Source organism: Citrus clementina, unplaced genomic scaffold (assembly GCF_000493195.1).
Source record: "Citrus clementina cultivar Clemenules unplaced genomic scaffold, Citrus_clementina_v1.0 scaffold_8, whole genome shotgun sequence".
In the NCBI taxonomy this organism is placed as follows: Eukaryota; Viridiplantae; Streptophyta; class Magnoliopsida; order Sapindales; family Rutaceae; genus Citrus; species Citrus x clementina.
The window spans coordinates 1,021,449-1,045,534 of NW_006262022.1; the positions used below are offsets into that span (position 1 = coordinate 1,021,449).

At 37.3% G+C, this 24,086-nt stretch overlaps 3 protein-coding genes across 5 annotated transcripts; 1 reads left to right on the plus strand and 2 right to left on the minus strand.

The window, feature by feature from the left end:
- Positions 1-999: 999 nt before the first annotated feature.
- Positions 1,000-4,337, minus strand: LOC18035518 (protein MCM10 homolog). Its single transcript, XM_024179248.1, has 11 exons — positions 4,140-4,337; positions 3,535-3,715; positions 3,380-3,454; positions 2,986-3,223; positions 2,769-2,893; positions 2,319-2,352; positions 2,180-2,226; positions 1,940-2,080; positions 1,778-1,842; positions 1,635-1,698; positions 1,000-1,537 (listed from the first exon to the last, which is right to left on the minus strand). The coding sequence occupies exons 1-11, from the start codon at positions 4,240-4,242 to the stop codon at positions 1,375-1,377; spliced, it is 1,236 nt and encodes a 411-aa protein (XP_024035016.1). The 5' UTR covers positions 4,243-4,337; the 3' UTR covers positions 1,000-1,374.
- A 1,074-nt stretch (positions 4,338-5,411) lies between these two features.
- Positions 5,412-9,898, plus strand: LOC18035288 (beta-galactosidase 13). Its single transcript, XM_006422543.2, has 19 exons — positions 5,412-5,591; positions 5,679-5,774; positions 5,870-5,982; positions 6,079-6,145; positions 6,242-6,334; positions 6,424-6,567; positions 6,644-6,738; positions 6,829-6,934; positions 7,013-7,097; positions 7,176-7,294; positions 7,390-7,551; positions 7,652-7,839; positions 7,949-8,058; positions 8,139-8,248; positions 8,340-8,447; positions 8,535-8,639; positions 8,725-8,870; positions 9,123-9,471; positions 9,660-9,898. The coding sequence occupies exons 1-19, from the start codon at positions 5,412-5,414 to the stop codon at positions 9,780-9,782; spliced, it is 2,499 nt and encodes an 832-aa protein (XP_006422606.1). The 3' UTR covers positions 9,783-9,898.
- Positions 9,899-10,679: 781 nt separating this feature from the next.
- LOC18033927 (E3 ubiquitin-protein ligase UPL3) lies at positions 10,680-21,563 on the minus strand. Of its 3 annotated transcripts, none has more exons than XM_006422545.2 (18): positions 20,275-21,563; positions 19,886-19,996; positions 19,671-19,787; positions 19,408-19,578; positions 19,169-19,330; positions 18,641-18,889; positions 18,442-18,563; positions 16,926-18,348; positions 15,810-15,905; positions 13,410-14,966; positions 13,071-13,295; positions 12,889-12,993; positions 12,274-12,354; positions 12,108-12,176; positions 11,889-12,017; positions 11,430-11,552; positions 11,104-11,329; positions 10,680-10,980 (listed from the first exon to the last, which is right to left on the minus strand). In XM_006422545.2, exons 1-17 carry the CDS (start codon positions 21,112-21,114, stop codon positions 11,264-11,266), a joined length of 5,646 nt encoding a protein of 1,881 aa, XP_006422608.1. In that variant the 5' UTR covers positions 21,115-21,563; the 3' UTR covers positions 10,680-10,980; positions 11,104-11,263. The 3 variants fall into 3 exon arrangements, with proteins under 3 accessions (XP_006422608.1, XP_006422609.1, XP_024034735.1); XM_006422546.2 differs by having other exon boundaries at positions 10,680-10,961; positions 20,275-21,114; XM_024178967.1 differs by having other exon boundaries at positions 10,680-10,992; positions 20,275-21,114.
- Between the last annotated feature and the right edge of the window lie 2,523 nt (positions 21,564-24,086).

The window sequence follows — 24,086 nt, forward strand, 5'->3', positions numbered from 1 at the left end:
CAGATGGTGGGCCTTTGCCTTATGCATGAAGCAAATATTAAAACTCAAAAAAGTAAATGCGCGGGACTCAAGATGACTCACCAATGAAAGAGAAAGATGAGAAAGATGAATTGGACAACTGGGTTTGGTTCAAAATTTGTTTCTTCGAGTTTATTGGCCCGTCAACTTCAATGCTCGTGACACGAACCGGCTTCATTTTTTATTTCATTAATAAGGTGGTTGTTAAGAGAGGCTAAGGGTTTATTGACCCCACGTAGCCCCACATAACCAATAGTAACCGAGTCTCAAATCATCGAAAGACATCTTAACTAAACTGCATGATTCAAATTCCACTTGGATTTAATTTTAATACCTTTGATTTATGACGAATCAACTAAGCCTAATTCTTGATGAAAAAGTAATTCTTAAATGAAGCAATTTCATTTGATCCGATCCCCACCAATTCATTTCAGTTAGCAAAAAACTCTCCTTCCATCTACCTCAAAAAGTCAATCAATAATGAATTATCAATGTCATCAACATCAAAATTGAATTTAGGAGTGAATGACGAATCACCATGAACGACCTAAAAAAAAAAGAAAATCTTCAGCCTAGTAAAACATAGTGAAGTCACAGCTTACGCCTTCAAAGGAGCCTAGGTCTTAGGTTCACATGAATTTTACTTTAAAACAAGTACCCAGTACGTAATTGACAAGACGTTTAATTTATAATGATCAAATTACTCTAATTAGGTCAACAAAACATGTACTAAAAATATTATCAAATTCTGAGAGCACATGGGGCGGTTAGTACTAAGTACCAACTCCATGTGCATAGATGATCGAAAATGCTAATTCTATCTTCGGCCAAAGCAATGGTCCCTCCGGTCCCTTCCCAATTTGCTTCAGTTTCAATCTCATATGAAAATTATAACCTTATCACAAAATTTATGGACTACGACGCACTGTATAGAATCACAATAATTGGAAAACACAACTTACAATACAATTAGCTCTGGTATTTCCTTATAGCAGGATGATCAATTAACCTGTTTGAAAAATTGAAGATGTCTTTTAAGTTCACAGCTCTACGATTCCTCCCAAGATAGAGAATGACAATTAACTATAATCTGGCAAAATTCTGTAGAGCTGCAGAATCAATCTGCTGACCATTGCAGTTCACTATCGGGTGAGTTTTCTGGAGTGAAAATATCAGAACTTCACCCCCAATCTTGAACTGCATCTTCCAGGAGAAATAGACAATTTTCATCAATAATTTATCCATGTAGCTGTTGACTAAACCACAAATGAGGATCTTGGGGGTTCTACGATTCTATTTCCATAAGTTAAGAGGTTCTTCATTGCTACTGCAAGATGATGGATGATAAATAAGTCCTCAAAAGTCTTCATCCGAACTAACCATGTCCAATTCAATCATTTTTCCTGTTCCCTTTTGAGTTTTGTCAGCCAATGCTTGGCCCTGGTCTGTTTTCCTTCTTTTGTCGTCTGCCTGTTGGTTCGTAACTAGTGATGGATCTGGTTTCACTGTAGGAGATTTCCTGAGGTTTGATAGATATATTGTCAATGACACGGGAAGATAATCATAACAGATGATTATACAACAGTTGCCTAATGCTCAGTCCAACATATGATTACCTCTTTTCTAAGTTAGTAGATTGTCGGCCTGGCTTTATAGATTCTCTATTCCCAGTTTTTGGGCCTGCAGTAATGAAATAATGCATGTCAGGACATTGTTGTAGTTACAGCTAGCACATGCAGGGAGAGTTGCTATCTTATACCTGCCATTTCATTGAGAAATCTAATTCCTTGTGAGTGTGTATTTGTTGTCACTTTGCCTGCATTACTGATCATTCAAGTACATCAATCAAACTCATTATGCAGTAACTGGAGGACATCTATATGCATTCAAAGGCGAATATTAAATCCTAACTATGACAAACCTTAAAGCCTTTTTGAGTCCTTCCACTGACAATACCTTCACGGGCTGCTTGGGCTTTTGCAAATTTGTTCTATCAGTTAGAGGGTCAAATAAGTAAATGCCTTCTGAGTTGAGAGGGCTCCTAAATGCTGTTCTCAAGTTCCTATAAGAAAATTAGATGGCATATCAGAGGCCAACACAAATACCGCTTACAGTAAAACAGCAAAAAGATTTAAAAGGATGCCAATTATTGATGACCTACCCTCCCTTTAATTCACTTCGAGTTGTGATAAATCTATCTGATGCTTTCTGTACGAAAAATATAAAAACTAGTGATTAGCAAACTGGCTGCCAAGGTATATTGGTTTAACAAGATTGAGGACTTAGACAATTATGCTTACCAATCTATGATAACCGCAGTATATCCCTTTGCGCCTGAAAAAACAAAATGACTTAGGAAGTCAGAAAATGAAAATTTGCTAATTCGAGAGTGAGTATGAGGGAAACAAAATGATCCATAGAGAATGCAGAAACTGTGCAATTATATTTGATTATGAAGATTGTACTCAGCTGTAATGGATCGGTGATTGACCAACTTGCACTTGAATGAGATTGGATTAGATTTGAAATTAATGAATGCTATGAAATAGATTTGTAACAAATTTACCAAGGCAAGATAACTATTGGGACCAAAGCATCTGATTACATTCATGATCTTTCTTTTCTTCGTAATTCATTAAAATTACTTTATCAAACTCAATTCATTCTGAAACAGAGGCTAAGAGCCATTGCTAAGGAATGTTGTTCACATAACAAGGTGATGCAAGGAGTAAGGCGTGCCCGCAACATACTTATTTATGACAGTGTTACAAGCCATCCCATCCTTCCTTTTTCCTTTGCAAACTCCATAGTCGACTGAAGTACCCATCTTTATAATTTGACTTGCGGAGCTCACACTCAAAGAAAAACCTGGTCCCTATAATAACAAACCAAAAACTTAAACGTTTTGAAGAAAGATTAAATTAATAGTTAACAAAACTCCCCACTTAGTATATGACATGTTGATACCTTGGCATCTTTGCGAACACTACAATTGAACAGTGCAAAAACTGTTCCAGCATGCTCTTTCCAATTTTTCTGATAAGCATCACCAAACAAAAAGACCGAAATAGTATTTTCCTCCAAACACCCAAGCTTCCATATACAATAATTCTGCCCTATAGAACTAGTCTTAGGATGGCCCTTTTCAGTCAACACTGCAACAGTAGCCCAACAGCCCGAAAGAGTGTCCCCCAGCAATAAATTCCTACAATAACCCAACATATAAAATTGCTACCACATTGCAATTTAAATCTTATTACTTTTATTTTTAAATCTTATTACTTCTGATTCATGATAAGTAAAGCATAATCACAAGAATAAACATTGCAGATAAATAAGCATATGAAGTCTAATGTAGTACTTTATAGTGGACAACCGAACAAATCTGATCTCTGAGAAACGCTCACTGAGCTCTGAAGGGGCGACCACTGGGTTCCTGAAGAAAAAAATAAAATGTTAGAGAAATTTCCTAGTTCTTTTGTTTGTAAGAAGACCATTATTTTGTTCTCAATTTACCTTATACGCAAGCCAGAAAAGTTTTCAACCTCCGGATCATTTGACTTCTTTGATAGTTTTGGTTTTTTGATCTTATCAACTGGTTTTGGCTCATAATCAAGACAATCTTGAACAATATTTCTAAAAGCAGACATGTCCACTTGCCCTCGCTGCCTTGGAGATCCATCATCAGATAAGTAGCCTGCGAAATCACAAACAAATTAATAACTACCCAGTTTAATTATTTATGGATGCTAATTGATTCAATTGACAAAACCTCTTGTGATTGTGATGGTGCAATAGGCCTAGAACTCGAACCCTACTCACATCCAACGGTTTGGAAAAAAAAAAAAAAATACCCACATGAAATTTATAACAAAATTATCGAATATCTGACCAATCTCTTAGAAAAATAAAAATATCAATAATGCATAACGAACTGTCAACATCCATGTAAAACCCTGGAGCGATTGTTGATGAGTCAAAGACACGAAAGTCCAACAAACTAAGAGACACCCAGATCGATGTTTCTAAAACTAAAGTAGAAAACTTAAACTCAATTCACTTCGAAATGAGAGTGTCTAATAAAAACCTGGAAACGCACAAAACGCAGCGTTTGGTGTTACCTGGTGAAGAAGAGCCTGGATTTGAAGGAGAACCTGGAGGAGTCTCTAAAACTTTGTCTTGAAGAGAGAGGAGAAGGCTAAGATCCTCTTGGTGATTTGACATTTTCACTGACTTTGCGAAGAAGATTGTGTAGCGTTTGTTTGTTTGCTTGTTTTTTTTTTCTTTTTTTTGGGTATTCAAAGTGAAAGCAAAATGGATTTTGTTCGGGCGGGAGAATTTATTTTCTCTTGGAGGGAACAAGTCTCTTAAACCAAATTTTTTTATTTAAACGCTGCGTTTCTTGTTTTTGTTATTTTTTTCGATAATTTCACTGTACCCCTAATTGTTTGAGAAAATTAATTTTAGTATACAAAGTTTCGTATCTTGACAAAGCCTCCCCTAACCTTAAGGAAATTGAAAAAATATATTTTATTTACTGTAAACGATCACAAATATCACGTTAACGATGAGAAAATGATGAAAATTATTAGTTTAGTTAATCACTCGAATTGGAATTAAATAAACGTGCTACATTGATAGGCATATATGCATAACCACAAAAAAAAAAATTGCATATAATAAAATGGCTAAACCTAATTATCTTCATAAACATTAGTAGCATTATTAACAAATATTATTTGTACTTTCAACTTGAAGCGATTATATATTTCAGATAAATTCGTACCAATCAAATTACATAAAATATTCTTTTTTTTTAATGATAAGATGGAAAATTTATTTAACAGAAATTTAATTAAATAACGAGAAGTAATTAGTCTAAATGATGACAAAGCTGTGATATGACTGGTGGTAATTAACACCAGCAAGATTTTAAAAAAAGTGAGTGTAAACAGTAAAAAAAAAAGGGGGGTTTAAAATTCTGTTAAGTTACCCGCCACTTTCGAGTTCTTGTTGCACACATAAGCTCAGCAACCGATTCTTAAGTAAATCCGGTCCTAATTCAGACACCTTCAAAACTCTCACAACTGTCTCCGAGATTAGCATTAACACTGAGACAAACAATTATGGGAACATCAACAACAATGGCAACAGAAAAAACAACTAGAAAGAAAGTAAAAGCTTTCATGAATTAGGCTCAAAAACAACCCCCGGTGTTTCATTTAAGGCCTTATATTTTGCACTGTGCTTCTCTTATCAGAGTGTCCTGCCAGCAGGGCATTTGCTTTTCAGCTTCAGGGCTCCTCGTCATAGAAGCAGGAGATCCATTTGCAGTTCTATCAGTGGGGGGTCTAATCGTACACATATCATCAATTTCGGAGTGGTACTTAACAATGGTGATGAGCAGTTTTCTTTTTCTAATCACCACCCTCCTTAGTCTGCTGGCTTCATTTGCAGTAGCTGACGGAAACAAGACGCTCGGTGTCACTTATGATGGGAGGTCTTTGATCATTAATGGCAAAAGGGAGATACTTTTTTCGGGTTCAATTCATTACACTAGAAGCACCCCTGATGTAAGCGTTGATTTATGCACTTGACGATGAAACTTTTTAGGATTTTGATGAATTTCGGGCTAATGATTATGTTGAATCGTGGTTCAGATGTGGCCTGATCTTATTCAAAAGGCTAAACGCGGAGGCTTGAATGTGATTCAGACATATGTATTTTGGAACATTCATGAACCAGTGCAAGGCCAGGTTACATGAGATAATGCATATATTATTTTTTTTAATCCTTGGTAAAGATTCACTAACTAGGAAATGTGATTAATGGAATGAATTTCAATGCGCAGTACAATTTTCAAGGACAGTATGATTTAGTGAAATTCATTAAGATGATTGGGGAACATGGTATGTATGCAAGTCTTCGCCTTGGACCTTTCATTCAAGCTGAATGGAATCACGGGTATAATTCGATTTTCACAACCTTCATCTGTCTTCTCTCATTAATTCCTGTTTAAAATTTTCTGTATCCTAATTTGGAATTCAATTTGAACCTCAGAGGATTGCCTTATTGGCTAAGGGAGGTCCAAAATATCACGTTTCGTTCTGATAACGAACCATTCAAGGTAAATTTGTATGTTAATTGATGATCTGAGACAAATGTTGAAATCCAATGCAACGATTCAAGTTATTTCTGTGATTAAGAATTTTCCCATTTGCAGTACCACATGAAAAAATATGTTACGATGATCATCAAAAAGATGAAAGACGAGAAGTTATTTGCGTCACAAGGAGGCCCCATTATCTTAGTTCAGGTTCTTAGTTCCTCTCTAATTCTCTAATCTTCCAATATTTCACATTTTACTTCATAATCTGACATGGAATTCGTTTTTACACATTGCAGATCGAAAACGAGTACAGTACAATTCAACTTGCATATAGAGAAAAAGGAAATAAGTATGTGCAGTGGACAGGAAACTTGGCTGTTGGGATGAACATTGGAGTGCCATGGGTTATGTGCAAGCAAAAAGATGCTCCTGATCCAATTGTGAGTTTTGTTTGTGCACGAAATGTTTCTTGGATTAAAAGAAACTGGTGACATTAACATATGCTCCATTGTGCAGATCAATACTTGCAATGGAAGGTACTGTGGAGATACTTTCACTGGTCCCAATAAACCCAACAAGCCATCTCTATGGACTGAGAACTGGACCGCTCAGTGAGTATTTATTCTGCTGATTATCTCAATGAAACAAATATGGGTTAAAATTTGATGGTAATGACGAAATTGTTATATCATACATTCCAGGTTTAGAGTATATGGAGATCCACCATCTCAAAGATCAGTAGAAGATCTTGCATTTTCAACTGCTCGATTCATCTCAAGAAATGGAACACTAATTAACTACTACATGGTAGGAAGCTCCTTTGATTCTTTTCTGTGATTTCTCCAATGCAAGACGAAGAAATTTACCTTCAAGTTGTGTTTGCAGTACCATGGTGGGACAAATTTTGGTCGAACAAGTGCCAATTTTGTGACTACTCGATACTATGATGAAGCACCTCTTGATGAATTTGGTGCGGATCTAAAATAAAGTTCAGAAAATTTGTTCAGTTTTGCAGCTGTGTAACTCGGCTGATTATTTTGAGTTGCAGGTTTGCAAAGGGATCCGAAATGGGGTCACCTCAAGGACCTGCACAGGGCTTTGAAGTTGTGCAAGAAGGCTCTCCTTTGGGGATATCCTAGCGTCCAAAAATTAGGCCAAGATCTAGAGGTAAGCAAAGTAGCAAACAGAACGTGCTCTTCCAAATACAGAAAGAAAAGAAATTAAAACAAAAACTTAAACTCAAGCCATGTTCTGTTTTGCAGGCAATAGTCTATGAAGGACATGGGGCTTGTGCTGCTTTCTTATCCAACAACAGTACTTATATGGCAAAGACTATTAGCTTTAGGGGTAGAAACTATTACCTTCCTTCAAAATCGATTAGCATCCTTCCTGACTGCCAGACTGTAGTTTACAACACTCAAACTGTAAGTCCTAACCCCTTAGCGTTGTGCATTTCAATTCATATCATAGCAGTTTGTTGCAAAGAAATGAGCTAACAGCAAAATTGATAATGTAAAACAACAGATTGTATCACAACATAATTCGAGGAACTTTGTGCCATCAGTGGTTGCAAACAAGAGGCTTTCCTGGGACTGGGAGACGTACACAGAAAGTATTCCTACCTTTGAGCAACTTGAAAATAAGGCCACGAACCCATTGGAGCTCTTTAACCTCACAAAAGATACCACAGACTATGCTTGGTATTCAATGATGTAAGTAATCCTAAATCACATAGATAAATTTCGATAAATTTTTCTTGCCTACTGTTGGTGCATCTACAAGTGCCAAGATCAAACATTCTCTGTACTTTTGCAACTGCAGAATAACTTTGGGTCGGGGTGACTTGCCAATGAGAGCAAATGCTTCCCCAGTTCTAATTGTTGCAAGTCTAGGCCATGCTTTAGTTGCTTTTGTAAATGGCGAATACGTGGGTAAGCACACACAATTGTACCCGTTTAGTGAAACTCAAACGTGTTCCATATTCTTAGCTGATTATGCTTGTGTATTTAAGGAAATGGACATGGGAGCCATTTAGATAAGAGTTTTGTCTTCAGGAAGCCGATAAAGTTGAAGGAAGGCCCCAACCATATACAAATCTTGGGCAGTGTGGTTGGATTCCCAGTAAGTACCTCATTAACTTAAATATGTTGTTAAATGTTAGCTGATGAATTATCAAAGAGGAACTGATCAATGAGCTCTTCGCGGATAAAAGGATAGCGGTGCCTACATGGAGAAAAGATTCGCAGGGCCACATAGGGTAGAGATTCTTGGCTTGAACACTGGAACTCTTGAACTTACAAAAAATCGATGGGCTCATCAGGTAGCAAGAACCTTAGCCCTCCTCACTCTATAGAATGGTCTAGCTGAATACTAATAGTAATGCAAGTCAATTGGTGCGTATTTGCAGGTTGGATTGTATGGTGAAGAAGCTAAGATTTTCACTCTAGGAGGACTAAACAAGGTGAAATGGACAAAGATTGAAGGCAAAAGGCCAGCTCTTACATGGTTCAAGGTAATGCAGAAGCAAATAGGCAAGTAAACATAGGCCTATAGCTTTGAAATTCAGAGAAGTGATTTTGCATCAGCACTTTTTGTAGACATACTTTGATGCTCCTGAAGGAAACCACCCAATAGCCATTCAAATGAACAGGATGGGCAAAGGTATGATTTGGATCAATGGTCAAAGCATTGGCAGATATTGGATCTCTTACTTGTCTCCTCTTGGCCAGCCTACTCAATCAGAGTAAGTAACAAACACACGAAGAAACTATATACGTTGACTGAAATAAGGCACCTCTACAAGGCAGTTCTGTATGGTACATCGTTTCACCTGTTAAAAAAGTTTTCAAGTTTTTGTTTCCTCATCTCCCCAAGTTTGCATTTGGAAGAAGAGCATAGTATCAAGCAACTTTTGTATTGTAGTCATTGTCAATCAACTGAAAGTTATATTGAGAGGCAAAACTGAGCAATTTTTTTTTTCCCCCTGATAATTTAGGTACCATATTCCAAGATCATACTTAAAGCCAACGGGCAATCTGATGGTGATATTGGAAGAAGAGGAAGAAGCAAGGCCTGAAGAGATTAAATTTGTTGTAGTTGATAGAGATACAATCTGTAGCTACATCTCAGACATTCACCCACCTCCAGTGCAGTCATGGGGATCAAAGAACAATGTGTCGGAATATACAGCTAATAATCGCAAAGCATCGGCTGTTTTGACATGCCCAGACTTCAAAGTAATCACCAATGTACAGTTTGCTAGCTACGGTGATTCAATAGGTATCTGTGGAGGCTATCAATATGGAAATTGCAATGCACAAGATACAAAGGAAGTTGTTGAAAGGGTAAAATCTTGATCCTAACACCATCTTCTCAACTTAACATGGTATTAGGTCCTGTGTGTCAAGCTTGTTTCCTATTGGTCTTGCTCTTGCACCTGAACGGGCGTAATATTATATTCTCCGTTCTTACACACTATTTTCAACTTTTGGGTCATAAGGTAACTTACCCTTTTTTGCTTTTTCATTTGCAGTTCTGCTTGGGGAAACATACCTGTCAAATTCCCTTCGAGAAAGAGCTTTTAATCAGGAACTGGGATCCTTGTCCCAATGTGAAGAAGAGTCTGGCCGTTCAAGTGAAGTGCGGCTTCAAGTAGTATAAGAGAGATAGTTAGATAAAGGTTTAACAGTATGTTTGCAATCATGGGTTTGAGTTGAAGATCATGCAGCAGCTTAATGAATAGCAGTTTTAATTTTTTGGAAGAAGTAGATTTTGAGATTTCATTTGACCTTATACATTTCTTTTTCTTTTTCTTTAAACCGGGAAATGAATATAGTGGTCAATCTGGATTTTGTTATGTTACATTGAATGTACCATACACAACCAATAAGAACCACATAATTATGTGGGTCCCACAATTTATGTGGTTCTTATTGGTTGTGTATGGTACATTCAATGTAACATAGAGGCTCCCGGTCAATCTTATGCTTTAGAGTCACCTTTTGTTTCATTTATTTCTTTTTCTTTATACAGTTCATCGATCGTTGAAGCAAGATATATTCTTATCAAGTTGCATTCTTGACATCTTCTGCACATTTTTTTTCCATCTGAAAGAAATACACTGCTGCATGACTAGTGCTGAAATTCGAACACATCCAAGTCTGCAGCAAGGCACATTTTATTAAAATTATATGTAAAATTATCAAGGTTCTTAGAACAGTTGAAATATCGTATGGGAAAATTGCATTCGGACCCAAGCCAAGCACCTCCCACTTATGACTGGTGGTGTGCCAAAACAAGCTTGACTTTTAGGACACAACATATTCCAAAATTTTATATGCGATCTCAAAAATCACTCTGCCTCGCCCTTTCAAGGCCAGAGCTTTGTATTGACGTCCTTTTATCCGAAATTTTGGGTTTACAATGCTTAGTTAACATATCCAATCAGATCTCCTTTCAAAACATTGTGTTCACAAACTTCCCACATTAATTCACATCAAAGTGAAAAACAAGAATGCGTCCACCAATAAATTCCACAAAGAACAAAAGGCAATGAAAAAGAATTACTTAATCAAAGATTTCAAATTGAAAAGAATATGAGCTTAAAATAAGGCATAACATTTCAACAATTTATTTTTCCTTCCCATCATTTTTATGCCATACATGTTATGTCGACTCTGCAGCCAATAACTTGTCAATTGAGGGAAAAAAGACAAAAAATCTAAGTTTCCTATTTATATACAAAGTCCTAGCAGCAGCCAAAAAACTGCTCCACAATTTCCCTCTTCAAATCTCTGTTGAGAGAGTGTGGCACTGTGGCAGCCTGAAGTCTGACCTGAAACAAAAAAAATCAACTGCAGAAAAACCTACTTGATATCAGCAACAAGTCGCTGAAACTTAAAAATATAAGGCAATGGAAAACCTGACTTGCGATAATGAAACAAAAAACTCGAACTGCACAAAATATGGGAACTAACCTTGCCAATGATGTGAACATTGATACAAGGGCAGTGAAAAGCAGCCATTATTTGACTGAAATATGATGCTACTTTCAAAGATGAATAATCCCCAGGTAAGAGAATTGACTTGATGACACATATATTAATATACAAAGGTCCATCGGTTAGTTTTGAGAACTCATGACAGATCAAAAGATCCCTGCCCTTCGCTTATTGCATAAACCAGTTTCTTGTACATAATTTCCTGTTGCAAGTACAATAATTATAATTTAAGCAAGATTTATTAACAGGATAAACTTAAGTAGATATAAATGACAGTTCACTTATTTAGCAAACATGGGTACCTTGGTAGAGTAAGGAGGAAGCTTCAGGTAATTGGCACAAGTCATGACACTTGGCAAGTCATCATCCGCTGATTCCGAAGGCCCGGTTCCATTTGATGCTGTATTAGGTGCAGTTGAAGAATGCTGCAGGGATTTGGAACACCCAAGAATGAGTACTATGCATATGCATATGCATATGCAAACATAAAATGAGAGATAAGCCTAATTTACTAGTAAGAGAAGACATGACCCATAACAAAGGGGATTGTTAAAATCAATATGACAAAGCTTGGAAGAAGAACCAACCTCCAACAGTATCAAATTCTATTTCCATGTCGCATACCCAGGACTCACAACAATATAGTTAAAAGCATTTTTAAAAATGAAAAAGCACATGTACACACAAACACCAACTCAAAATACTAATTTAAAAAAAAAAAGGAAATCTGCAAATCTTAAAATTCAAAATCATGGTGCTACCTTTCTGACAATGGTAAGCTTTGGATTCAGCACCGCCAACCCACCCGGTGGAAGACGAGGTGCACCAGTAACAAACTGACAGAAGGCACGCTGCTGATCTGGTGTGAATTCTCCCATGATCTCTAGTAACTGATGATATTAAAAATAAAACACCATATGAATATCATATTTGAATCAGTGTTTCCAGAAAGATGTCAATCACCATAGCAAGAAGCATACGTTAACAATTGCAGGACTCTTGGCAGTGTATCCATGATCGAATTTTATATGCTCAGCAAGCGCCGCAGGCTGCACAAGTCAAAGACAGTTGTTAGCCATGATAAAATAATACAGTTCTCCACATCTTGTAATTTGTAGAAATGATATAATTTAAGTGAAAAAGTACCTCCCACAACTCTCTACGGCCACAAAGCAGATGGTCCAATTCATGAGGAGTAAATATTTGTAATGATGTGATGTCAAAGACCTGCTTGTTAGATGCAGCATAGTAGTGAGTTTTAGAACTCAAATATAGAAAAACAAGACAAGCACATCTGGTAAAATAGCATGTTAAAATAGAAAGAAATGGATACTGTATCCGAATTAGCAACACCTTCCTCAAATTTAGCTATATACTAGACTAATAGAATAATAACAGCAGTAATTCAGAATTTAAATTGCAAGAACAGTTAACGGGAAGAGACAAGCAGCTATTAGGTTCATCAAGATCTTTCCAAGCTCCAGAGCCCTTCAAGGATACAAATATACAGAGAGAAACCAGAAAAAAATTGACTTAACCGCTTCTTGCAATTTACTTCTTCTGAACTTTCCAGAGATTCTAAACTGTGCTAATTCCATCAATGTTGCCTTCGAAGTAATTTAAAACAAATTTCAAGTTTTATGGCACCTCCAACTAAGACAATCATTTCAGTATTGATCATTCAATGAAATGAGATTTTCAAGCTCAACAATTTTTGTTGTATGATCATAAAAACCATCAAGATTAAAGAGAGAAACTAACCTGATTGAAGCCAGCTCTAAAAGCTTCCATTTGCCGCATGATGCCTGTCTTGACAGTGGCATCAACTACCAAGGATATGTATTCCTCCAAGTTATTAATGTCAACCTAAAAAATTTGCAAATGTCAAAAAACATACAAATTTAGATGAGAAGCAACAGGGGAAAACCATTACGGTACCATACATTTTCATCTCCTGGTTTCAAAATATAGTCTGGATAACCAGGAAGAGTAAAATCCAGGCAAAGATCTTCAATCGGGGCCCCACGAAAACGCAAGTCCACAGCTTCTTCGCAATTATCAGAGGTCATTGATTCTAAATGTTGTTTTCGACAAATGATGACATGCAACTCTTGCAAAATCTTCCCAAACTCGGCATCAAAGGGAATAATATCATGCAAATCAAGCTCCTGCAAAGGTTTAGAAATTATAGGCTTTGAAAAACAAAAGCAAATCATATTGTTTAAAATAGATAGCAGTAAAATTTGTTCACTGTAATTAAAACAGTTTCGTCATAAGCTTACGTGACCAAGAACAAGTTTGTAGAATGCTGTTGAAAATGGCAGGTCTAAAAGCCTCCCATCTTGAAGAGCTTTAGCCATTACACGTCCAAGCAGTCGGAAGTATTCAATAACTTTACTAAACTGGCCACCTTCAGAGGCATCAGCACTAGGAGGCCAAGGTCGAGGGAACAACCCAAGAGGAGCATGAACTAGATCTCCAGATATATTACTGGTTTTACCACTTTTGCCTTCATCCCCATCAATTTCCATTGACGGATTCTCTGATGAGGAATTTGACCTCCACATTGCAAGTCCGACTCTCTGCAGGTCGCGACTCAGTAGTGTATAGAACTCCAAGGTAGGACCCAATCCAGTTCCAACTTCCCCAAAGTATTCTACTTCAAGCACTGCCTTCTGACTAGAATACATCTCCATTACTTTAGCTGCAGAATCCAAGATGCGATTTCGGGAGACCCGAACTTTCTGGCGCTCTAATCTCCCAACCCTGATCTCTCTTTCATTTACTGATCCATGACCATCGGCACCTTGCTGCTGCTGAAGACGATACAATGCACGTGATAATCCAAAAGCTGTTGAATAGAAATATTGTCGCCGGGTCTCGAAAGGAAACAAGAATGGGCATGCTTTTGTCAACTGGTAACACCACGAGGGAAGACTGCCACTGCACAAAGCAAGAGCATCTTGAATTTGTCGGGCTAATTTGGGAGTGAGCTTACTGTTAATAAATTCCTCATAAGGAACCCTAACACCAGTTCCACTAAGCTCATCTAAACTCGAAATTTTTCCCTCAGCATAACTGTCACAGACTGTCTGTGCTCTCAAACGAGGTGCAAGCTGATTCAAACCCTCTAGTACACGCAATAGTGCCAAAATCGTATACGTAGGATTAGATTTTTCCAAATCACAAGGAAGTTCCCCTTGCAAGATGCTGTCTAGAAGTGACATTCGAGACGCTGAATCAGAGTTGGAATTGGAAGCAGAACCAGATTTACTAGATTTTGAAGGAGCAGCAGAACTTGAAACCCCAGCAGACATCCTATCAGCTTGGCTGTCTGCCCTCTGATATGTAATTGTGTAAATATCATTCCACAGCCTGCTTCCATCACTAGATATGAAATCACTGCCACCAAACCTCTCATCCTCATCCTCATCCAGCACAAGCTGTCGCTGGATGGCCTGATAAATAGTCAGATGCCTGTTAAGCTGTTTCCCACCAACAGTGAAAATTAACTTTGGGGGCTCATTGGAGCTACCAAATAGAGGACGTCCATGCCGATCTCTGCCTCCCCGGACACCTCTGCCATTTGCAGAACCAAGCCCAGCCATTGCAGCAGCAGCAAAAGACATTGCACCCCTTGAACCATAAGAATTGCCACCCCTAAAATCAGCAGAATCAGAACCCCTACCTGTAGCACCCCTGCTACTGGATCCAGAAGCTGGATTATTCTGGCTATCACTGGCCGATGGAACAGTGGTACTATCCTCAGCTGAATCTCCCAATTTCACATCATGCACTTTGTCAGACAGGCAGAGAGGAAGAGAATCATCTTTTAGCACCTGAAATAAAACAATGGTTCTTTTAGGAATAATTCTTAAAATGAACTCAAAAGATAAAAAAAAGTTGCAGCTACTAATGGTCCTATCTTTTATTGGAAAGGTGCAGTCCATCGTTTATTAAAAGCAAGATCAAAACTCTCATGCAATTCATTCCATCATCGTTCACTTTCTACCAAATCATGAATCATGAATGGATGTATTATAAGCAAATGACTATGTATTCATTAGTATGCACCATTTAACAATTAAACTAGTACTGCTGGTGGAGAGAGAAGATTCTCCGTACACATAAGAAAGAACATGTTAATGTATAGGATTTGAAATTCAACCAAACAGCCATTGTACTACTCTCTTTCTTTTCAATATGCATCCCATTTAATTCCCTTTCTTGTTTTATTTCACAAAATTCAGGCAAAATGCTTCTCAATTAAGTTGTCAATGCAATGAATAATACCATTATACAATTATCCATTTTTTCTACCGCACTCAAGTATGCTAACCTCCTGTTTAGCAAAGTCTCAAACATGCACAAAAAATCAATGGAAAAGCTGAATCAGATGCCAAACCAACATTAGTACAGGTTTGATGTACATTGCTTACCCAATTAATTCCTTGATAGTTCAGTATTTACTTATGCATGAGATTCAATCCCTTTAATTTTGGAGATACAAACTCCTATATAAACTGATATAGCAGTTAACACTGCATCTGTTTGTATGGAAAGACTATGCATCCCTATCACTTCTAATATACTCGAACCACGAATGATGAATATAAGTAGCTGAATGGAAGACACCCTATTTCAAGAAATGATAGGAAGAACAAAATTATAAGATAGCTTACATCTTCATGATCATCATCTTCATCATCTGAGATGTCATCATCCTCAATTACCAATGCATCATCAATCTCCACAGGAGAAATATCCAGTTCTTCATCCTAAAAAGAAAAGAAGTTATTGGTCAGAGTGCTAAAAATGGGTATAGAGAAAGACAACAATGTTAAGACATTATTGGACTGTGGAAGCACATAAATTTAAATTTATTGCCACCACTTCTAGAAGATTCACTCAGACGACATAAGTTTGTTAACTAAAAATGTTACTGCACCAAAATTTTACACCATTTCCTCAAACTTGAGAAAATACATATCAAAAGTAGAAAGTTGATCTCATACAGCATGCCCAGTGAAGTATGTCACAAGACATACTAAAGTCTAATAAGCATTTAGAGAGTATTGTGTTCAGTTAGGTCTTTTTTCAAAAAACAATAGTGAAGTCAATTCTTCGATACATGTGCTTGCATAATATCATATCATAACTTTCATCAAGAAATTGTAAAATGACTTGATAGTACACTCAGCACTACATATGCTGTGGGGCATTGTTTCAGCCACCCAAAGGCCAAAGGGAAGGCCAGGACTGAAATATAACATAAAAAGGGAAATAAAACATCATCATCAAGACAGAATCATCTACAGGAAAGCACAATGTTTTGGGTTCTCTGTAAACAACTGAAGTTAGACAAAGTTTCCAAAAAATTACACATCCATTGGTAAAATTCAAAGGAATGCACTAAGTTAGAATAACTACTAAAGATCGACCATTTTAAAAGAATAACTAATGAAATAATATTATTCATTGCCTGAGTGATGTTAATACAGGACAAATTCTATAATAATAGGGGGCTAATACTTAATTAAAACGTAAGAACACATAAAGCTTCAGTTCAATTTATAAATTAACACACTAATGCAGACACAACTTACTTACGGCTTTTGCATTAAACATGAATTGGCATTTATTTCCATTTTTTTCAACTCATTTTACGTCAATGTTTTAACTGTACTTTTAAACCCACAGAAATAACATGATTTACTTTTTGCAACCTACACTTACAAGGCTTAGGTAAAAAGAACTAAAATAATAGAACCACAAAAACTGGAGTATATACAGCATACCTCAGAACTAGAATCTCCATTCACTTGCTTCATTTGTGCATCTTTATCTAGAGCTGCTCTTCTACGAGCAGCATTTCTTGTTTGTGGTCCCCTTACCTCTTCCTGAGCAGACTTCAAAACAGCTTTACCTTTTCCCTTGGATGAGCTAGTGCCTTTCTCTTGCGAAGGCTCCTTCTTCATTCCATCCCCTATATTAACAGATAATCTGGATCTTGAAGAATGACGGAGAGCAGAGGAAGCAGGAGTAGATGTAGAAGGAGATGATGCACCAGCGCCCGTAGGTGCAGTCCCAGACTCGGAATTCCCTACAGATGCCGAAGGCTTTTGGCCAGATTCATTTCGCTGAACTCGAGGCCAAAGAAATTCTTCAACGGCAGCTAAACTTGCTAAGGGGTCAATCAGTACCACATTTGAAGAATAATCACGAAGAGATTTATCTCCTTGAGCTCGACAAAGGCGCAACTTAAAAGGCTGAGACAATGCGCTCAGTCCAGAAGAGAGACGAGCACTCCCAGTAGATGATCTAGCGGAATGGCTCAGCACAACTGGGAAACGCTCTAATGATGACAAAGCATTTTGAAGCTTTTGAACTAAAACTGTCATTGGAGCCACATCCCCTGCATCCAAACTATTTGGAAGAGCCACAGCAATAAATGACTTGAATCTTTTTAATGCTTGTTGGCGAAGCTTGAGCATATTGGCTTCTGACATTCTCTCCTTGTAGCCACAAGAAAAGTAATTAAGCAAAGCTGCAACAACGCCACTACCAATGAACTCAAAAGTGGATACACCATCCCCTGTACTTAGTTCTGCTAACATCTCGGATATCACCCCAATCAAGTACTCCTCCTTGGTAGCAGATAAATCAGCAAGACGAGAACCAGATGCTTTTGATTTGCCCTTTGCTTTTGTCCTTTGGTCATCAACACCAGCATTCAACTTCATGCAAAGATTCTTTATATGTAAAAGATGATCTGTAACTCCAACTTCGGCAGCCCCCGGATCTGACGGGAAGTACTTCTCCTTAAACGCTTTAGCAGATGCACTAACGGCAGTTCGAAGATTGGAATTCACTGTTGGAATTTCCACCGAGCTTGGAGGCGAACCAACATTTGCTGAAACAGGATTCTTTGATTCTTCTGATGAATTACATTCAGGATTCGCATTACCACTGCGCCGTCTATAACGCCTAGAACGTGATGATCCAGGTATAGAATCATTATCCTTATCAGCAGAAGATGCTTGGGAAGGAACAGTATTTGTGTTGCCGGCTAAAATAAGTTGGTCTACAGCATGAACCACACCTTCTCTGACAAACATCTTAGAGAAAGTACCAGGAAGCTTTTCCATCAGAATCTCAGCAATTTGGAGAGAAGGAATCAAGACATGTGGATCTTTCCATGCCAATACACCGGCTAAGAAACTATAGGTCCAAACAACAAAGTGTATGTGTGAGTACTATCATACACACCAGTATGTTAGCATTTCAGGACAGTTATTAATAAAAAGTGGATACCTTGATATGTTCGTTACGCTTAAAAGAGACTGAATCATCTCAGCACTGCTGAAATACATCAATTTTCCAATCACTGAGAGACATTTGTGTCGGACCGGGCTATTGACACTGGAACCATATATCTGCTTGACAAAATTTGGAACATAAATAAACTAACTAAAACAAGTAAAATATAGCTATTTGAACCAAAAAAAATCACCTGTATTAGAACAGGAAGAAGATCCATTCCAAACTGCTGCAGAAGCTCAGGCTGATCACTTAATAATTTCTCTCGCGCTGAAACCTCCGAAGCATTTCCATTTGTATCGTCTTGTTTCCCAGAACTACTGGCAGGAGACTTCCTAACAACAGGACCTTTAACAAACATATTGGAGCTGGATGGCAGGGAAATTGTTCCTTGCGGGAGAGGAGGAAGAAGCTCATTTGCTAGATTGACAATCTCAAAAATCTACACAGTTAAAAGAAACAAAACATGTTAAATGTGCATCTGACATGCAAAAAGAGAATAGCCAGGGGCTTTTAAGGTGCCTACTGACGCATAAGAGTTATAAAGGCACATAAATGAACTCCGAAAGGGCAAGGCTGCATGTATAATATATTTCAAGGGCAAAAAAACCTAGAAATCATATGAAGTTTGTATTTCTGACATCCACACCAGAAAATAAAAAACTTGACATAACTGCATCTTCATAGACAGAAAAGAATTAGCCAAAGAAGCAGTAACTACCTGCTCTGCTGGTCTACTCAAAGCTGGTGGAACAGCTGAATTAGCAGAAACACCAGATCCTGATAGTATATCCTTGAGAATGCCGCTAATCCCAAGATGAAGCAGAGTTTTGGCACAAAGAGGGGATCCACTTGCACAAGTGGAAAGCAACCGTATCAAACCCTGCATTCCTCAAAATCAGACATACAGCCTCCAAATATGTTACAAAAATCCAAAGAGGACTGCACATATAAATTTACCGTATAGGTTGGTGTGCTCAGAGATGCCTGCCCGCCTCCAGAATTACTGGTGGAAATGAGAGTGGCAGCTTGAGTAACCAGACCATGGTTGCATAGTTCATCTAATTTATCCGGAGACGAAGCGAAAGCTTCAGCAATTCGAGTCAAACAAACAGAAGCATGTTCCAGCACCTACAAAAATACATTGGAAATGATGAGGAAACAGAAACCAAACACAAATCAGGGGAAACTAATGATGAATCAACAAAACACCACGAATTTACCTTTGCATCGTGATACTGAAGAAGGTTTGTCAACAGGGGAACAGCTTCCATCACAAAGTCGGCAGCATCTGAAGGGAGCTTCTTGCACATGTTTGCAGCTGTTGACAATGCTACTCGCTATAACGTAGCGTGGCTCAGCAGTAAGCATCAAGGAAAACAAAAATAAACTCTCTTCTATTAACAAGCATAAAGTCAAAACTAATAAAGTTACTTACCTGAACTCCGGTGGAGAAGAAATCCAAATACGAAAGAACTGCCATTAGAGCGCCAGCTCTCAAACAAGCAGTTGGATGCTCCTGTGAAATCTTCTTTAAGGCTTGCAAAGACTGCACACACCATATCCATCGTAAATAAACAACAAAAACCAAAGCTGACATAAATGCTCGACAAATATAACAATTACAAATGTAACCACATAAACTCCGTAGATTACAACTGTGTCCAACAAACTCAACACACCATATATGTCACAAGCTAAAAATAACACCATTTACACTGTCAACATTAGTTTCCATACCGACAAACCATTAAACCTCTACCGACCAAACTAATTAAATATGCATAGCAAACAATAGAATACCAAAAACACATATCAGTAGCTAACCTGTTCAGCTAAGTCCATGTACTCAATAGTGAGCAACCGGGCAACGAAACAAGTAACCGCCCCATAATGCACAACAGCAGCACAAGAAGACGGCAACACGTCACACAAATGCGTCAAAGCCCTAGCGGCAAGCAACATAATATCCGGATTGCTCTCATGATTCAACAACCCAACCAATACAGGAGCGAACGAATCCACCGAGAAAGTGCTCAAACTCTCCTCCGTCCCAATGGACAACATCTCGCAAAGCTGCGTCAATGCCTCTACCTGCTTTCCCTCCTCACCGTCAGCCCTCAGCCCGGACAGAATCTTCTTCAACCTCCCGCTCTGGTGCGAGGAGGAGGCAGACCCTCCCATCGCGGAGGAGGGCAAGAGATCGTCCAAACCAGCCCCCAACTTCCTCAGCAATCCTTGCAACGCGCTGCTCGCTGTCGTCAGATTCTGATGCAAAATCCCGACTCCACCCTCGCTGTCGTTATCATCGTCGTCAATATTCATGTCCATATTCAATTTAGGGATTTCGCTACTGTTGTTATTATTGTTATCGCTGCTGTTGTTGTTGTTGTTGTGTTCTTTTTCTTTTCCTTTGTCGGCGGAATTGTCGGAGATTTTGGCGCGGCGGGAGTTGTGACGTGAACCGGAAGATTCGCTAGTGGAGGTGGGGTCCATGGGGACGTGAACGCGTGAGGCACGAGAGCGCGTGGTGGTTGGGGTGGCGGTGGAGGATAGGCGAGGGCGTTTGTTGTTGTTGCTGCTGCTGCTGTTGCTGTTAGAGAGAGAACGAGTGGTGGGACCAGACGAAGAGGAAGCCTCCGCCCGCTTCCGGCTTCTAGTTTCCATACACTACAATCGTACCCCCAAAATCGGTACGACGTCGCTCCCGCTCGATCAACAAAACCGAGCGAAAGCGATCAGACGGCTCCCGATCTGATTCCAACCTGCATCTCACGGCACCAAATCGAGAAAACAAAAACCCTAGACTCAATAAACAAAATTGACAGAACCACCACAGGTGCAATTTGCGTGGACAGAGTAATATAGAGAGGAAACCAGAAAACAGAAACCCTAGGGGAGAGTGAGTGGCGAAAGGGAGAACAAGAATAAAAGAGGAAAAGAGGAAAGGAATTTGCGAGGTATTTTTATAAAGAAAAATGAAGAGGTGGTGATGGGAATGGGGATGGCGATGGCCGATGATGAAGGGATTAAAGGGGAGGGAATATGAGAAGGGAGGTGAGGCTGCAAGGCGGTGAATAATTTCTCACCTAGGGAAAATTGCGTCTCTATAGGGGCTAATGGTTGCTAACTTGCTAATCACTAGTTGTTATTAGCCTATTAGGCTCACGTAAGTGTCATTTTGATTGATTTCATGCTGCATCTATGCGATCTTTTGACTTAATTGGGAATTTTCCTTTATGTCGATTAATTTATTTACTACTATTATAATGTTCTATTTAGCATATCTAAATGATGTTAAATAGGATCGATCCACAGCTCGTATTATTTGGCCCTCCTTTCCTTTTATTAAGCTTTATTATTAATCTCGATTAGTGTGAAAATTTTAGAATTAAGATGAATTGTATAAAAGGATCTATTCCACTTAGCGGTAATATTCAATTTGTTTAATCAATTGGGTCAAATCAATTTACTGACATAGAAGAGACCTTCGTACCAAAGAGGTTGCATTGCATGTATGGTTTCAGGTCACTTTACTTTCTGGTCTGGCAAGGTGTCAAGGACACTGACAAAGTCGGTCCCTTTTCAGTATTCTTCAAACTTAAACGTGTTGGAAAGATAGACATGCTCTCTCAATGAATGAATGAGCCCGCCTAGTCATTTGCTTTTGGGCTTTTTATTCGGCTCTCTTTTTAGGGGCCGGCCCTTCTATACAAGAATCAAATAAAAATGGGATGGATTCTTAAATATATTCTTTCTGATACAAATTACGATGGATTCTTCTCAATTGAAAAGAATAAAAAAATTGAAGTGTTAAAAAAAATTACATATATATTCGAGATTCTTTATCAAAAATTATTGTTGTTTGTCAAAATCAATAAACATATGTTTGGTTCCATTGTAGCTGCGGGAACTAGCTAGCTTCTGAAAATCTCAACTAACAGTCAGTGCAGGCGAAAATTTAAAAAGCTCCTGATGAAAGCTACAATTTGCACAGTACCTATTTCTCTCCTCTTATTGGTAAATTTTATGGAATCACAGTTGCATCACTTTTGATAACTTTATTGACGAATTGAAAATTGATAAATTGAAGAAAATAATGTGTTGTAATGATTTGCAATTCTTACACATAGATCCAATTTAAGTCTTATCTATTATGTGTTACTTATATATTAATGATTACTTTAACTTGTAAAATTATTATTATACTATTTATCATATGAAAGTTACATTAGTTGGAACTCAAGTTTTTCTTCAAAGTAATGCTACATTTCCTAACTAATCTAAAGTTCTGATATCATCACAAACAAGGTAGCATCAACCTATTAGACGGTCAAATGCAACAATACGTAATTATCATATTAATAATATTTACTATCCAACAGGTAACCGCTTAGCAATTAAGATGAAAATGTTTAGATAATAGTTAGGAAGTTTAGTATTACTATTTCAATGCATGAATATGAGTTTCCTATAAGAAGATCAATAACACAAGTTTCTTAATAGATTTCATAAATAACTTTGTGTGATGCTTGTTTTAAGAGATGTGAGAAAATGAGAGGAGAGGAAAGTGGAGGAAAAGAGAGAAAAGGAGATGAGAAGAGAGTGAAATACTTTTCAAATGTTTGATTTGTTACATAATTACATAATTATACAAATTTTAGCCTTAAGTATTAAAATTTCAATATTTATCATAAATATAATTCAAAAAATAAACAGCAATTTTGTTTTATATATTAACATAAAGTACTAACAAAAAATTATTTTAAATAACATATTTATAGTTATAATTAAATTGTATTTAAAAAAATTTATTAACATAATTTTATTATATTATTAATTTAAGCAATTATAATTAACATAATTTGTTTCTAAATAAATTATAATATAATATAAATAATTTCTTAATCAATATATTATAATTCTAAATTTTCATTTAAAGAACCAAATCAAGCAAACAGAGCTGTTGTACTCCACTGCCGGCTGCCATACTCCACCGCCGCACCATTTTCATATAAGTTCATGAATGATATGAAAATGATTAGAAATTGATGCTCTCTATAATGGATGAACATATCTGCTAGAAAGCTTTGATATTTTTCGGGATATGTGGAAGTTAAAAAGTTTGTAAAATTTTTTTAATCGGATTTGAATAACATGTCAATTTTTTTTTACCTCAACGAAAACATAATGATTTTGTTTGTCGGTAGGCAAGTCCAACGGGGTCGACAGTGAGATTGCACGTGCCAGTGGCGGCGACGATGGCAGCGGCAGTAGTCTAGCGACTGTTAATTTATATTTCTATAATTTCATATTAAATAAATAAATAAATAAAATTATTATTTATTGATTTTGTTAAGTTTTTTAAATCATTACTAAATTTACTTAATACAAAATTATTTATAATATTAAATCGATCAAATAAATTTATAAATAATAATTATTTGATGACATTAAACAACTTAAAAAGTTGAAAGGGTAATATTGGAGGTTTTGATTTCCAACAGAAAAGGAAATTGAATTCTTCACTCTTTAGTGTGGAATTAAAATTATATATTATATTGAATATTAAATTCTTATATAATTTGTCCAACTGAGCAAATGAAATGAAAAAGAAATTCAAATGACTTTCTTCTCCG

Excerpts from the sequence above, each read along its gene's own strand:
- LOC18033927 (XM_006422545.2), bottom strand. The coding sequence starts at position 21,114 with ATGGAAACTAGAAGCCGGAAGCGGGCGGAGGCTTCCTCTTCGTCTGGT. Across the intron at positions 14,967-15,809 it reads AAGATGATGATCATGAAGAT|GTGCTAAAAGATGATTCTCT; the intron begins GTAAGCTATCTT and ends GTTTTATTTCAG. Across the intron at positions 12,355-12,888 it reads TTAGAGCTGGCTTCAATCAG|GTCTTTGACATCACATCATT; the intron begins GTTAGTTTCTCT and ends TCTAACAAGCAG.
- LOC18035518 (XM_024179248.1), bottom strand. The coding sequence starts at position 4,242 with ATGTCAAATCACCAAGAGGATCTTAGCCTTCTCCTCTCTCTTCAAGAC. Across the intron at positions 3,224-3,379 it reads GTTCGGTTGTCCACTATAAA|GAATTTATTGCTGGGGGACA; the intron begins GTACTACATTAG and ends GGGTTATTGTAG. Across the intron at positions 2,227-2,318 it reads ACTGCGGTTATCATAGATTG|AAAGCATCAGATAGATTTAT; the intron begins GTAAGCATAATT and ends TTTTTCGTACAG.
- LOC18035288 (XM_006422543.2), top strand. The coding sequence starts at position 5,412 with ATGGTGATGAGCAGTTTTCTTTTTCTAATCACCACCCTCCTTAGTCTG. Across the intron at positions 6,935-7,012 it reads CACTAATTAACTACTACATG|TACCATGGTGGGACAAATTT; the intron begins GTAGGAAGCTCC and ends TTGTGTTTGCAG. Across the intron at positions 7,840-7,948 it reads TATGCTTGGTATTCAATGAT|AATAACTTTGGGTCGGGGTG; the intron begins GTAAGTAATCCT and ends TTGCAACTGCAG.